This window comes from Astyanax mexicanus, chromosome 16, assembly GCF_023375975.1.
Source record: "Astyanax mexicanus isolate ESR-SI-001 chromosome 16, AstMex3_surface, whole genome shotgun sequence".
In the NCBI taxonomy this organism is placed as follows: Eukaryota; Metazoa; Chordata; class Actinopteri; order Characiformes; family Acestrorhamphidae; genus Astyanax; species Astyanax mexicanus.
The window spans coordinates 30,366,400-30,383,396 of record NC_064423.1 but is presented as its reverse complement, the minus strand read 5'-3'; the positions used below and the strand labels follow the sequence as shown (position 1 = coordinate 30,383,396).

The 16,997-nt window shown below is 37.1% G+C and overlaps 1 protein-coding gene across 1 annotated transcript; it reads left to right on the top strand.

The window, feature by feature from the left end:
• The first annotated feature begins 3,588 nt into the window (after positions 1-3,588).
• Positions 3,589-16,711, top strand: syngr2b (synaptogyrin 2b). The gene is made up of 4 exons (XM_007246104.3): positions 3,589-3,810; positions 8,895-9,132; positions 10,482-10,618; positions 13,605-16,711. Exons 1-4 carry the CDS (start codon positions 3,703-3,705, stop codon positions 13,887-13,889), a joined length of 768 nt encoding a protein of 255 aa, XP_007246166.3. The 5' UTR covers positions 3,589-3,702; the 3' UTR covers positions 13,890-16,711.
• The last annotated feature ends 286 nt before the right edge of the window (positions 16,712-16,997 follow it).

Genomic DNA, 16,997 nt, shown 5'->3' with positions numbered 1-16,997 from the left:
AGTGAAACGCTCAAGTCCAGCAACCTAGCTGAACTGCTAAAAATCCAGCTGGTCATCCAGAGAAAGTTCTCTTTGATGGAGAGCTGAAATTAACTTTATTTGGTTTTTATTTTATTTTTACATTATACATTAAATACTGCAGCCTCTGCAGTCTGCTGCATCATTTAAGCTAGCTACTGAAATTAAATACTAGCAATTGTTAAGCTTGTTATGAAGAAAATGGCCTTAACATTGAAATTACACATTAAACTATGGTAATATTGTGGTTATCATAATTTTCAACAAGAAAAATACTCACATTTGCATATTCTGGTTGGTCAGGTTTTTGTTTGTGCTGCATATCCATAACCTCTTGTTTTAAGTGTGCCTTTGAAAAATCTCAATTTGAAGGGTATATGTATATAGCTTTAACATTCCGTTTACTTCTCCTGCCTAACAAGAATCGGGAAACCCTACCCCAGGAGTGAACACACAAAACAGGAGAAGGGCTACGTGGTAGGGCCAATGGGGTGAAATGGGATTGGGCCCAGGTGAGTGAAGCAGATCATGAGTGAGGGAATAAAGGAGCATGGAAGTCACTGAGAAAGTCAACAATGGAGTAAAAAATGTTACCGGAGCAGTAAAATATATAGGGGGATGCTGAGGGAAGAAAGGAGGTAGTGACTGAGTGAGTTAAGGGAAGGAGGTTGGGAATGAATGAGGGAGTAAATACAACCCCTGGCAAAAAGTATGGAATCACCAGTCTTGGATGAGCACTCCTTCAGACATTTCATTCTGTAAAACAAACTCTGATCAAAAACATGATACAGTAATAAGGTCATTCCAAAGTGCAACTTGTTGGCTTTCAGGAACACTCAAAGAAATGAAGAAAAAACATTGTGGAAGTCAGTGAATGTTACTTTTATTGACCAACCACAGGGAAAAAAATATGGAATCACTCAATTCTGAGGAAAAAAGTATGGAATCACTCAAATTGAAGGTAGAAAATAAGGACACACCCAGTCAATTTCCTTTCCCTAAATGGACACCTGCCTCAGATTAGATCTGCTCGTTAGTCTGCAGTTAAAAACACCTGCAGTCATGACACCTTGGAGGGCTGCTGGACGAATTAGAGTGGCAAGAACCATGGCTCCAACAAGAGAAATGTCTCTTGAAACAAAAGAGAGGATTGTGAAACTTCTTGAAGAAGGTAACTCTTCACGCATGGTTGCTAAAGATGTGGGCTGTTCACAGTCAGCTGTATCCAAGATATGGACCAAATACAAACAGCATGGAATGGTTGTTAAAGCCAAGCGTACTGGTAGACCGAGAAAGACATCAAAGAGTCAAGACAAGCAACTTAAGGCCATTTGTCTTGAAAACCGAAAAAGTACAACTAAACAGATGAAGCATAAATGGGAAGAAGCTGGAGCCAATGTATGTGACCGAACCGTAAGAAATCGCCTAAAGGAAATGGGATTTCAATACAGGAAAGCTAAAAGAAAACCATCATTGACACCTAAACATAAAAGAACAAGACTGCAGTGGGCTAAGGAGAGGCAATCATGGACTGTGGATGACTGGATGAAAGTTATCTTCAGTGATGAGTCAAGAATCTGCATTGGACAAGGTGATGATGCTGGAACTTTTGTTTGGTGCCGTTCCAGTGAGATTTATGAAGAGGCCTGCCTGAAGAAAACAACCAAATTTCCACAGTCCTTGACGATATGGGGCTGCATGTCAGGCAAAGGCACTGGGGAGATGACTGTGGTTAATTCTTCTATCAATGCACAAGTTTACATTGACATTTTGGACAGTTTTCTCATCCCTTCAATTGAACAGATGTTTGGAGATAATTAAATAATTTTCCAAGATGACAATGCATCGTGCCATAGGGCAAAAACAGTGAAGGCATTCCTTGGAGAAAGACACATTCAGTCGATGTCATGGCCTGCAAATAGTCCAGATCTCAACCCAATTGAAAACCTGTGGTGGAAATTGAAAAAAATGGTCCACAAGAAGGCTCCGACCTGCAAAGCTGATCTGGCAACTGCTATCAAAGAGTTGGCACCAAATTGATGCAGAATACTGTTTGTCACTCATCAAGTCCATGCCTCAGAGACTGAAAGCCGTTATAAAAGCCAAAGGTGGTGCAACTAAATACTAGTGATGTATTTTGAATCATCTTTTGTTTATCTGTTTTTCATGATTCCATACTTTTTTCCTCAGAATTGAGTGATTCCATATTTTTTTCCCTGTGGTTGGTCAATAAAAGTAACATTCACTGACTTCCACAATGTTTTTTCTTCATTTCTTTGAGTGTTCCTGAAAGCCAACAAGTTGCACTTTGGAATGACCTTATTATTGTATCATGTTTTTGATCAGAGTTTGTTTTACAGAATGAAATGTCTGAAGGAGTGCTCATCCAAGACTGGTGATTCCATACTTTTTGCCAGGGGTTGTAGAGGAGTACGGAAGGTGGAGAGTGACAGTAAATTGAGGGAGCCTGGGTTTTACAGAGGGATTTAAAGAGTTAGTGAGGGAAGCTAAAAGTTATAATCCTCTGTGTCTTAGTCACTTTTTGAGTTCTGAAGTCTCTCTAAATAGCGAGATGTGTTCGGTCTCGTACTGATGGGACTTCCAGTGAAGGAAGATCCCCCTGCAGCATTTACAGGAAACGACCAACTGTAGACAAACGATTCAGTTTACTGAACTGATTCACTCGAATCGCCCGTTTCAGTAAATCAAACTTAAGATTCAATCATTCAGTTTTAAATCAGTTAGACGCGTTACCATCTTCACCATCCCCTTAAACTAAAGTGATTTTCAGGTTTAGGAGAATTGTGAATAAGTTATGGAACTAGCTCAAATACTTTTAACCAATTTACATCTAAAACTTGTTTTACTCAATCTTAATTACTTTACGTTTTAGATATTGTTTTATTTATTTTTAAACTGTATTATGTTTTTGTTTTATTTATATAAAAGTTAAAAAAATATATCCTTTTAGATGTATATTAGTTTTTTTAATTATCTTACTTTTTTCTTTATACATTTGTTAGTTAATTGTTTGCTTTAAAACAGCTTATACCTATTTATGTATACTTGTAATAATTAAATAACTAAATTGCTGTTTACTCTGTTGTTTCTAGTGAATAAATATATATATATATATATATATCTTTTTTTTTTCAATCAATGTCTATAGATGCTCAAATACACCAAAAATGTGGGTCACTCGTATATCTCCGAATGAAAATAAATGTAGATTATTAATGTCCAACAATTAAATTTGGTGCAATAGCAAAATTCAACATTTTTTATTTGTATATTATACACCATCATATGTTTATTCAAAATCCAGTTTCGACCTTTCTATTTCTGATTTGTGATATTTTCTATTCTGTTTAATTTATGTCAACTTACTAAAGAAGACAGATCTCAACACATAATAATGAATAAACATGTGTTTAAAATATGTATATATGCTATAGTTACATATCACACTATTATTATTATAAAAATAATAATTCAAGGCTTCACAGCGAATCGATTCATTTGAGCCGACTCTTTTGAATAAGCGCTTCATTCGAAAGAGTCGGTTCAAAAAAACGATTCGCTGACGAGTGGAACAAAACCCACCCAGCGACGTTTCCTCTGTCAGGAGCTTCGGCTGTGTTTACCGGGGAGAAGCGCTGAGACTCGGCCGCAGTTTGTGAAAAGATGGAGTCCGGAGAGACCAGCGTGTACGGAGCTTCTTTAGCCGGCGGGAGCTTCGACTTCGTGAAGTTTATCAAGCAGCCGCAGACGATTCTCCGAGTCCTGAGCTGGGTAAGAGACGACGGCTGACATTTTACCAAGTTACGAGTAAGAGTTGGGGAACTGAACAATTCACCGTGTTCCTCTTCAGTTTTTCTGTTTAAAACCCAGGGTAATACTGTTAGACTGAGCTCAGGAGAAGTTCTGCTGACTGTGCTTTAGGATGTTTTTGTGTCTGAAGCTTCTGGAGCTGCATTTTGTTTGTTGTTGTTTTGTTTCTCTGAAAGTCAGTGAGTGAGTGCAGCATTCTAACTAACCAACTTAGCTACCCTATACAGGCCTAAAACGTCATATAAAGAAGGTCATGTGTGCATGTGTGTAAGCTTTAGTTTAAATCTGTTAAAACTAGTTTTATCCAGTTAAAAGTCTACAACTATTGAAAAAAAACATCTCTGTAAAGTGGAGAAGCTGAGTGGGCTCTGTAGGACACACTACACGTCATCCACAGTCACGTGGAACAGTCCTGAGGGGTCCAGCATATGACCAGCCCTGTCCTGTAAACACTTTTAACACCAGTCAGACTCCTCTTAAAGAGGAACAGTGAGCAAGAAGTGAGTCTAAAAAGAGGATTTGGCCATTTAATTTGGTTTTATTCAAACTGACCATGTTGTACCTTTTGGTTTTGGCCAAATCCACAGTAAAAACCTGTTTAGGACTGTTAAGGTTGTTTGAGACTGATGTGCAAGGAATCTGTTCCTCTTTTCGAGGGATTTTAGGGGGTTTTCCACAACACCCTGTGACTAGCGTTGAGCGGTCCTCACAATCCTGTACAAATGTGCATGGGATAGGATTCTGACTTTCAGCTGGTACCATTTGGAAGGAATTTGGGTGTTGAAATAGTTCATGAACCTGTTCCCACCAGTTTTCATTACATTTACATTTACTTTACATTTACGTGATTTAGCTGACACTTTTGCTCAAAGTGACTTACATGGTTATTCCTGTTATAGAGGTAGACCAATGGAGTCTTGCCTAAGGACTTATTGGTGTAGCGCAGTATAGTCACTCAGATGTAGGTGACTATATGTAGTAGCGCACTAGCAGGTAGTGGTGTTATCCACTGTGCCACACTAACCACACTCTGTCTCCAGTCTGTTCTTAAGGGAGATATTTGGTGTGAAATCGACCTGGGGGTGTAGAGAAACATGATGACTTCTGTTCAGTTGCCCATTTCCATTCTCCCCCTTAATTTCGAAATACAGCGTTTGTTGCTGATGCTCCCAACAGGCTTAAAGTGCTAGTTTTTATTTAGGCTCTTTATTTTCATGTAGACAGCCAGCAGACACTTTCAGCAACACCTGGAATTAATTTTGCAATCTGTCAAAATTAATTTAGCAATTTCTGCTTGTCAGTTGACTTGTCGTGCCTTCATTTCAAGATTTTGGAACTACTTAAGATTAAATGTCAGGGCACATTAAATGTCAGGGCCTTTGAAATTGTAACAAGGAAGTTTAAAACTACTTTGATCTTGTTAATAATGTGAAAAGAGCAATTTCTTTGCATGAGCAATGCAATGCCCCATATCGCTACTATTGTAAGCCTGTTGTGAGTATCAGCTAAAAGCTCCGTATTTTGGAATGCTGGGGGCAAATGGAGGTGGGAAATTTGACAAAAGTTCTTACTCATTATCATTCAATCAAGTCATTTTAACACTGGAGTTCTCCTTTAAGGTTTTCACCTTTTGACCTGTTGATTTCTAATCCCTTACAATAAACTTTTCACCTTTTAATGAAGAAATATGGTGCATTTCAGAAGAATTGTGGTCTAGGCTTTCATGAACTTTTTCCCTTCACTCTCTGCACTGTCCTTGAGGTTCCCCACCTGTTGACTTAATTCTAATCCCCTATAAGCTTCTACACACTGTTAACGTGCATCTTCACACGTTCATGCTGCTTCCACAGCTCTCTCAGATCAGAGATTAGGTCAGTCAGGCGAATAACGTGAGCTGCTGTACTGGGGATAATGCAATAATGTGTAAATGCTTGGGGCAAGGACACGGTGTACCCTCAGCCACCCCTCTCCTGTCCAACCAGGTGGTGAAAATATAAACACAGCAGCTGGGAGGTAACTTGAGATGATCTGTGGTCACTGCTAAAAAGTCCCCAGCACTCATCAGCCGTAGTCATGACAGTGTGACGGGGTGTGCTAGAAGAGGTTTGTGGTTCCTCTTGCAGAAACAGGTTGCAGATCGTTGGAAAATGATCTTGAGAGGAAACAAAACAAGCTGCTCGCTTCATCGGTTTCCCTCGTTGCATCTCCCTTCTGTCTAATGTCTCCTCCTCCCTCCTGTGTGCTTTCATTTCTCTCTCCAATTGTTGATCTAATGACCTGGCCGCCCTGCAGCTGTTGGCTCTCAGGCTCGGTTGTCTCACATCCTTATAATCTATAAAAACCTGTAAGGCTGCATAGTTGTACCTGTGCAGTACGGCTGCAACTAATGATTATTTTGGTAGTCGACTAATCTGATTTTTTTTTTTTTTTTTTTTTTCTCAATCAGTCGATTAGACAAAGATTATTTCTGCCATGTCCTCCATCTCTAAAAACTATAGAAACAGCTGAACATGACATTATTTAAAATGCACTTAAATGTCTGGATGTTGTTTAAATGTGAAAAGTACTGATATTTAGTGAGTAAATATGTAATCTGTTATGTTTGGACACTTTTGGAGACACAGATTAAGTTGAGTGTATCCTTTGTGAGTGAGCCATTTACCCATCTCCCATTGCGCTTTTGTCCCCAGCACTTTTTTTGAAATGCGGCACTGTTAAAAATGAATGAATAATCAACAGTGAAATGTGTAGTTGACAAATTTACATTGTCGATCATATCCACTAATCGTTGCAGTCATACTGTGCAGTTTGTACCTATTGGCTATAACATTAAAACCACTGACAGATAAAATAATTAACATTGCTTATTTTATTCCAGAGGCACCTATCAAGGAGTGGGTTATACATATTCAGCCAGAATTCACACTACACAGCTTTCAGATGCTTTATATTTTGCCATGTACCAGTCTGTACATGTATGTCTCAGCCATGAGTAGAGGAAAAATGTACTTTAGGTCAAAATCTTATCTCAAAACTACCATAAAACAATGTTCCAGTCATCATCACGCGATGTATTCATAACCATTTCATGTGTCATTTTTAGTGTCTTCAGCTGTTTGGTTGAATTTACTACCTCTGTGAACAATTCTGTTCACGTCTTTGACAATGTTGGAAGGTTGAGAATGTGTGGCAATTTAGTTGTAATCATACCTTTTAGAATACTTTGTGACAGAAGTAGCTTTTGTTAGCATATATTTAATGGTTTACCCATAAATGTATTTAAACAAATATTGTTCATCCCCTATAGACGTAATCCACTTTTTTTTTAAACCCAGCTTTGAGGCCCTGTTCACATATTCAGATACTTAATACTTAAATTTGATGTTTTTGTCTGCATTAGGCCACCGTCCACACGATATAAAAAGCTCTTTTTAAGATCTGTTTTCAGTGTTGTTGCATATACATGGAAAAACAGAGCTTTATGAAAATGCTGACATCACAACACATTAATGTTTCTGGCTGAATCTCAAATACCCTCCTTACTTATATCGTAAACTACTTGAGGCATTCAACTACAGCGTCAACATGCAGCTCGTACACTATTTGGGGAGCAGTGTGTAATTTGGGATTACACCTCTGTGTTTCCTTCCCTTTGGGAAGGAAAGGGGGAGGGTAGTATATGAATGAATAAGGTCTGAGAACACAATGTTTTGCACATATTTGCCTGCACATAAATTGCTTGATAATTTGCTGTTTATTGGATTAGTTAGTGTGTTGGAGCAGGAAATAGTTGTAGAGTTACAGAGAGTTTATGAATGGGTGAAGTCTTTTTGAAGGGGCCTCTCAGGCAGTGCTATTTTGGACTTGTTTATGGACAAAACAAGCTCATGGGTGTTCTGTTGTGTAGACTGAATTTCTACTAAGAACAATGAAGCCTAACTTCAGTTATGGCCATTCTGACTTGGGATAATCGGTTTGGGTTTAAAAGTAGAATTTCATTAAAGTTTCAAATGGTTTTAGGCTGTTTAATTTAAACATTTAGATCTAATATTAAATGAGGCGTGTATAAAATAAAAACCTACCAACCCAGATTGTGATAGAATTAGGGGTTGTGTTGCATAAAGTGCAAAAATAGCTGCTTATTTGTTATTCAAATCCAGTGACCAGTCTTTTTAGATTAAACTCACGATAAAATCCTGCCGTAAATTCAGAAAGTTATGTTTGCTTGAGGGCTGAATGCACCATTTCCTCCCCGCTTGTATTTAGGTCATGACTTTATAGCAAAGCTATGCTAAAACAATGTGTAGGAAACCCAGTTGGAGTCCACTGGCCTAAATGGAAACAATGGCATTTTCTGAATAAACTCTTTAAAATCCCCTTTCTCATTTGCTGTGTCTAAAACTGTAGACTGTTTTCCAAATGTGTGTAGACACTTCTTCTAATGAATGAATTCAGCTAAGTTAAGGTGTAACCTTTGCTGACACAGATGTGCAAATTAACAAACACAGCTTGTCTAGTCCTTATCGAGATAAAATAGAAACTTTTTAAGCAGATAAATATGAACCTTTGGCACCATGTCTAACGCCAGGTGCGGGACTCCAGTCCAAAGCTCCACCCAGTACTATTGGAATCAATTGGGGAGTTAGGGATGTGGTGGGGTGGTGATCATCCAACATTCTTAACTTACTAACACTCTTTCCTCACAGCAGTGCTCCAAGATCTAGTACTAAACCTTCACTGGACAGTGGAGACTGTTATTACAAAAAACAGGACACTTATTTTGAATACACTTGTGGTGGCTCAGTGTTTAGAGCACTGGGTCATAGACAACAAGGTTGTGGATTCGATACCCAGGTTTGGCGGGAGACCACAGTTGGGCCCCTGAGCAAGGCCCTTAACCATTACTGCTCCCTGGGCACTGCAGCAATGGCCGCCCACCACTATATTGTACAAGTGTAGCTCGCCTCGAGTGATTTGATGTGGAACCTATCTTAATTTCTCACTTCCCTCTTCTTTCTTTTGAATTCCCTGCCTGTCCATTCTAGGTGTTTTCCATTGTGGTTTTCGCCACCATTACAGCTGAAGGCTATGTGAATCCCCCAAACCATTCTCAAGTGGTGTGTGTGTTCAACAAGAATGATGGAGCATGCCACTATGGAGTGGGCATTGGGATCATCGGCTTCCTCGCCTGCGTGGGCTTCCTTATGGTTGACATTTATCTCCCCATGATGAGTAACGCCCAGGAGAGGAAGCGTGTGGTGACAGCAGACCTGGTGTTTTCAGGTATGTATAGATGAGCTTGAGGAAGCTTAAGCTGGGGCTGCACGCTATTGATGTTTTCCTGCTCTGTGTTACATATTGTGATATTAAACAAATGTGTGATTTGCATCTGACTTTGCTAGAAGTCATTGATCCAGCATGATAATATATTAAATAATACTCTGGAAGAAAACTCTGTGTATCCAAAAATAAAGTCAAATAAAATTGTAATGGGCAGATATAAACTGCCTGTGGTAAATTCTTTTTATTGGAAATTTAATTGTGCATATTGTCCTTTTGAATCGAGCAGAAAAACCCTGTCGAGTCTGATTAAATGTGCCTTGTGTGACATTGCACGTCCTGTGTATCCTGCCTATATTGTGCAGCCCCAGCATAAGAGTTGTTTTAAATAAAGACTTACCAGGGTATAGAGTATAGAGTATAGTTGTGCCTCACAAAAGTGTCTACTGTCTCTGTAATTGAATTGAGTCCCATGATTCTGAGGAAATCAGAGAAACCATTTGAAACCATTAGCTAGCCAGTTCCATGTACGAGCACGCACCAGCAATACTGACAATAGTGTCATATATTCAGGAACTGTATGGAAATCTGGTCATCAGACAAAGTGTCAGCATGATAAATGTAAAAAAATGAATGGTTCATTGAAGACAAGTTGTGTTACTCCAAGAATCTAGTGGCTGATCCAAAAACTAACACATTGCTCAGTGCTCTTATACATGCACATAGAAACATTTTGGGATTTCTCAGTATGAAATCTCAGCCCTCAAAGAACCATATAATTCAAGGTTCTTTACAGCTTTACCTTAAAAGTTTCCTCAACTGTTTTAAATGAAAGAATCAAAAAAGCATTTTAACTGCATGCACTTAATGGGGAACTTATATCTGTTTGAATTTAGAACATTAACAACATAGAACTACACTGACATGCTGAAAAGTTTTGGGATAGTGTTACCTCAGGGGACGGCTTGAGGACACCCACGCCTGTATTAGTTGTGAGGTGTTATCTTGTCAGTGAGGCTGAAAACTAGAGAGCATGCTCATGTAGGTGTGTAATTTTCTAGCAATATCAAGGATGTTATCAAGAGTGTAATACCTGGTTAATTTGATGAAGTGGAGAATGAATTAAGCATAACATTTAAAAAGCTTCACAATACATGTGTATCATACATAAGTAAATATCAAGATACAATCTTTACTTTATTGCCAATGCTGACTAAGGCCTGACAATAGCTTTGTACACAGCCTCTCTATGATTAAAAATATAAATGATATCTCAAGATAAATATATGCATCATACTGTAGAATAAAAACTTTCCTGTTTCTCTTTCTTTGCCTTTTTTTTTTTGGAACAGCTGCCTGGACATTTCTGTGGTTCGTGTGTTTTTGTGTCTTGGCTAATCAGTGGGCAAACACAGTTGACGTCAATGGCATTCCCACTGACGCTGTACACGCCATAATTGCCTTCTCCTTCTTCTCCATTGCCACCTGGGTAAGAGTCCTTTGTTTTTCAGCCATAAGTATTCAATATTTTAATATAAATATATAGCTCTGGAAAAAAATAAAAGACCCCTTAAAATTATGAGTTTCTTTGATTTTACCTTTGATTTTATTAAAAACTCTAACATAATCAAGAGGAAGACTGGTGGAGGAGAACATGCCAAGATGCATGAAAACTGTGATTAAAAACCAGGGTTATTCCACCAAATATTGATTTCTGAACTCTTAAAACTTTATGAATATTAACTTGTTTTCTTTGCATTATTTGAGGTCTGAAAGCTCTGCATCTTTTTTTCTTAAATAAATGCTCTAAATGACAATATTTTTGTTTAGAATTTGGGAAAAATGTTGTCTGTGGTTTATAGAATAAAACAACAGTGTTCATTTTACTCAAACATAAACCTATAAATAGCAAATCAGAGAAACTGTTGCAGAAATTGAAGTGGTCTTTTATTTTATTTTTTTATTCAGTATGCATGCCATAAATAAGAACATTCATTTTCAAGTGTTTGTAGGTACACAAATTAGTTGTGAGTTAATAATTATATTAATTTATTAATCATATTGATATTAGAAATTCAGATTCACCCCAACATTTAAGAGGTCACTCATGCAGTGCTATGTTGGACTTGGATTGTGTTTCTGTGGTGCAGGCTGAATTCCTAACCAGAACATGTACTAATCCCACTGTCACATATGACCACTTTTTGATTTGACTGAGTCTATGTTTTAAGGCTTCACCCAATTATCAAAGTGCACTATTCAGGAACTGATATGTAAAATATATCATATGGACAAAAGTATTGGGAGACTGTTTAATCATTGTTTCTTCTGAAATGAAGGGGAACTCTCAGGTCTATGCCTGGCATTAAGCAAACAGGTTTCTGTTCATGAACCATGCCTTTTATTTACTGTTACACCCCTAACATATTTACATCTAGATGTGTTAAACAACTTGAAAAACCAGCTGTTTTTTTAAATAAGCACATGTACTGGAAGAGATGAGTAATAATGTCTAGCTGTTGACTGCCGATAATAACCACCATGCAGTGGACAATACCCACAAACTGGTCAAAGAAAGGACAACACTGTGAACCAGTAATGGAGCATGAGCATCTAGGGCTTATTAATGAACAACTTGCAAAACTATTACCTCTGAATCACTGCCATCAGAAGAGTTTATGCTGGTTAAACAACAGGCTGAGGAACAGGGCTCCAGACAGGTGGTGCTTATCTTATGGCTAAGTGTTGTAACTGCAGCGGCTGTGATTTATTGCCTTGTTGTTTTGCATGTGGTTCACATGGATTCTGAGGTCACTATGACACTCTGCAAGCTGGTCGTGGTGTCAGAGTAACTCAGTCTGGTATTTTAAAAGGATTTTGTTTTATTACTGATCACTAAATGTTCAAAATGTATACTAGACTGTACATTTTGTTTAAAGGTAATATCTAGAGTGGAGTTATATTAAATATATCAATTAACCTTTATTTTCACCCTGGAATACCTTTTAGGTAGACCCTCATTTACAATGTTATATATATATATATATATATATATATATATATATATATATATATATATATATATATATATATATATATATATTAGACCATAAAAACAAATTGACACATAAAAGAAAAATAATTGTAAAGATGTAAATGTAAAGAATTTATAAAATATTAAATAAAGAAAAAGGTAATAGTAAAAGTAAAGTAAAATGATAAAAAAATGATCAAATGAATAATATATATAGAAAACAAGTGCATAAATTCTTTTACCACATATTTAAACCTAAGTAGAATGAGGACCCGTGAATTTCCCCATAAAGGGGAAATGTCACGTACATAGTAAGTATGCAGTTCCAGCGAACTTGAAAGAAAACTGCTGATGTTAACGGAACCAATATGATTTAACATTAACATTAAATTACATTTATTGTAAACTGTATATTCTTATGATTATTAATGGGACAAACTTGACTTTTGAAGAATATACACCCATCAGTCTTTACATTTACACCACCTCACGCCTGTTTCTACACTCATTGCAATTTTTATCAGCTCTACTTAAAGGAGCATCATATGGGAGCACTTCTGTAGTTCTATAATTATAGACTGTCCTTCTGTTTCTCTGCTTACTTTATTATCCTCATTTCACTGTGTTTGTTCTTCAGTGGCCAGGAAGATCAGGTATTATTGGATGATTAATCATTCTAAACACTGCAGTGACACTGGGTGTTAGTGTGTGTTATGTTGGTATGAGTGGATCAGATACAGCAGTGCTCCTGGAGTTTTTAAACACGTGTTCACACACTTTCTCTCTGTTAGACTCTTCTGTCTGTAGCTGCTCTGCGTTGTTGATGTATTCCAGACCTGGATAGGTTTTGAAAAAATAAAAATGCTCAGAAAATTTTGAAAAAGTCATGGAAATTTGGTCTACAAATCTTTTTTAGTTTTAGTTTATCGATGGAGAAAATCTATTTTGAGCTCACAAATACTTTAGCTCAGAGTTAATTCAGTAATTTAGCACTACACAATGAAGCTCTCTGGATCTGGCACACATTATTATTAAAGATTGTGTGTCAACATTTTATCCGATTCATTTTAAACCTACTAAAATCTATTTTTATTGTAGTTTTAGTTAATTTTTTGTTTTATTTTCCATGTCTGCACTGATGTTTTAAAAATCATATGGTCATGAAAAGTTGCCTTGAAGGCATGGAAAAGTCATGAAAAAATCATGGAAACTTATTGGTTAAAACCTGTATGAACCCTGATGCTGTTTGCTGGCTATTTTCAGTGCGGCAGTGACACTGAGGTGTTTAAAAACACCAGCAGCACTGCTGCCAATAATACCTGCTCTGTGGGGTCCTGACAAAAAGGGACAGTGAGTGCAGAAATAAGGATTAGTTGGTGATGGCTATTCAGCGTATGTGTAAATAAATATTTATATATAATTGTTTTTTTTCTTCTGACAGGGTGCACTGACGTATTTGGCCCTGATGAGATTTCGTCAGGGTGTTGGAGAGGTCTCCCAGAACTACGGAGAATCCGCTCCGGATCAAACCTCACAATACCCCACATCTTACGTCCCTCCTGATCATAATTCTACGTACCCTGCAACTACGTACCCTGCAACTACCTACCCTGCATCTGCTTATCCCTCCTTTCCCCCCGGCCGTCCAGACATCTACCAGCAGCCCCCCTTCGTAACCAAGCAGGAGCCAATGGGGGACAGTGACTACCAGCCCCCAGCCTACTGATACAAAGCTACAAGAAAAGGGACATTTCAATGGCCTGTTCACATGACACAGAGCAAGGGAGGGGCCTGATAGAGCAGCCAATGAGAGCTCCTGTGCGTTGACTGGCCCTGGCACTTCTTGATGTTGATTGGTTGGAATTATTCTTTTGCATTTGTTTGGAGAAAGACAGCCTTTCTTTCTGAAAACTGTTGAATGTTTTTTTGTTTTCTTTTTTTTTTATGTTTTAGCCTAGCGATGATGAGCACCGATTGCACAAATGGTGTCTATATATAATATGAGTCATTGTGAAACTGCTGATGTCAGAGCAGGCTGTTACTGCTCTTAGCTCACACTGTTCCGATGTGTTTTTGTTGACCTTATTTCAACAGTGTGGCAGTTTAACTGAGAAAACCTCGTGAGGTTTGTGCCATTACCCGAAGCCTTATGGCCCATAGAGTTAAATCGCCTGCTTGCGTTTAACTTTGCCAACCAGTAAAAGCTGCACTGTCCAGCTGCACCCTTACAAATTAAGGTGCTACAAAGAGTTCTTTGAGTGTTAAAAGCACCAGTATGTGTTGTATAAATAAACATGTTTGTAAAAGATATATATATTTTATATATCTTATATTCATTCAATAGTTTCACATTCAAGTGCTCTTCTCAATTGTAAAATAAAGCAGTGGCCTTCACTGCTGGAAACAAAGCCATATTTCATTTATATTTAATTAGAAATGCTCATAGTTTTGGCGTTCTCGTTCCAAGCTCAAATATGAATGAATAATGGTGTTTTTAGAGAGGAAATCCCCATGCTGTGGTGTTTTTAACTAAGAACATGACAAAGAACCACTTTTGTTGCAGATGCGGTGTGTGTGTTCACAGAAAGTTCTGCATTTCCCCATGAAATGATTTATTCACACCATCAAAAATACCCTCATCCTCACCCTCGTCCTTAAACTTTTACTCAGTATTGTTCCACGGCTGTGTGTTTGTGTTGTTTCACATACTGTGTCTCAGGCCTTTACTTGCCACTGTGTTAGCACACTGCCCTCAGGCTAATTCTGCTGTGCTCTTAGCATTACAGGTTTACGGTCCCGTTTTGCAGGACACATTTTCACACATGCACAGAAGGCCAGAACTTATGTCCTGGAACGAAAATGTCCATATCAGTTGTGTTGGACATTAGCCAGATTTTATCCTGTCAGAGAGTGGTGTGTATTATTGGTCCAGAATTTAAAAATATCTTCCAGGATTTTTTGTTGATAATTAAGTTTGAGTTATCATACAATATGTGGAATAATCCTCTATCATTTTTGTTGGTTTTTATTAACTAAGGTTATATATTTAATATATTATATATGATATATTATTATTATTATTATTATTAAATATATATTTATAAAAATATATCAACATTATTAAGTTTATGGACTTTACAATAAGCTTGTCATTTCTATTGTCTGAGAATGTATTATTTCTAAAAAACATAAATTAACAGCTTTGCACAAACAGAATTTGTGTAAAACTGGTTGACTATTTTGTAATCTAAAAAGTAAGGCTCCAGTGAAAGTGCATAGATAGTACTATAGGTTCCGCTTAGTTCACCCTGCTGTTAAATCAGTACTGTAAGCTAACATGCAAATAAAATTAGGAAATTCCAAAATGCAAAGTTTAAAAATCAAAATTTAATTATATTGACTGTCTGCTGCATTTTTCAGACCTGTTGGAGAAATATTTTAACACAAATTAAGGCCTTTTGTTATAGAATCTGCAGATAACCAGTATACATTTCAACTTCTATGTCTAAATATTCCAAAGAATTAAAAGTGCAATGCTTGTGCAAAAGGAATGATTGCATTATTACGCTACTATATTAACAGTGTATTGATGATATGATCTTAATATGAGAATATATTGTTTATCACAATTATCTCTAGGACAGCATATCATCCTAAAAGAAAATTATTTAAGTTGGTGACACGGCTAGGACAGAACCATCTAGACAGTTAAAACAAAATCCTGGAATAGATTTTTATTTTCTGACCCCAGTACAGTGTTCTCAAACCTTATTTGAGAGGCCTACTGTCCTGCATCCTGTAGTACTTTACCTGCTTCAACACATTCACTTTAACTTAATCACTGGCTGCTAATGAGCTGATTATTTGGATCAGGTGTGTTGGGAGCAAAGAAAGTGCTGAAAAGTGCAGGACAGTGAGCCTAAAGGACCTGGGTGGACATGAATATCTCTGACTGTACACTGCATGTGTGAAATTGTGACCCCACCTAATGTCTGGACCTGATTCTACAGAGTTCTTTTGAATAAAAATGACATAAGATATATCAAGTCATTAATTACCAGCAGGTCTGCACAGCAACATGTTTTGGCCCAGTCTTGTCAGCTTTGTTGTTAAATAGATAGCTAGCTTTGTTTTAAGATTGTTTTTATTTATCTGGTATTTTAGACTAATTTTTGCTATTGGAATAAAACCACTTAAAAAAACACTGTAACAAACTACTCATAGTTTTAATGTGCCTTTAATTTGAGTTTCTTTTTACATTCTAGGTAGTATTTGAAATTGAATTTGGGTCTAATATAGATGTTTTTACAATCTGATGCCTTTCTTTCTGGGATATGGGTGTTATTAAATCTACTGCTGTTTGTGTTTTTTTTTTTTAGGTTTTTTACTGTAATGGATTTTTAACACTGGTTTGACGTTTAACACGTGAAATTGCACTTGTTATGAACATGTATGAACTGCTTAAAATGCCAAATGTCCACACAAGATGATGTGTATTGTAACAGGGAAGGAAAAATAAAAACAAATTGCTTTTGACAAAAATGAAAAGCCTTCACCTCCCATCTGACTCCAATACATACCCCAAATAGTGTCACTAACGTACTAACATCAGTAAGAGCTCATTTATCCACACAAAGTTGCTTTTTCACACCTATAGCTTGTTTGCCTTGGTTTGAATCAATTAATAGTTTTTTTGACCTCAGTTTGGTTTATTTTCATACAGGAAAAATCCAAGCTTGCCAAAATGCATCACAACAAACCATGTAAAAATAATTATTTCTAAAGCAAAACATAAATAACTACTGAAAGATTCTATGCACTGGAATACAGTATG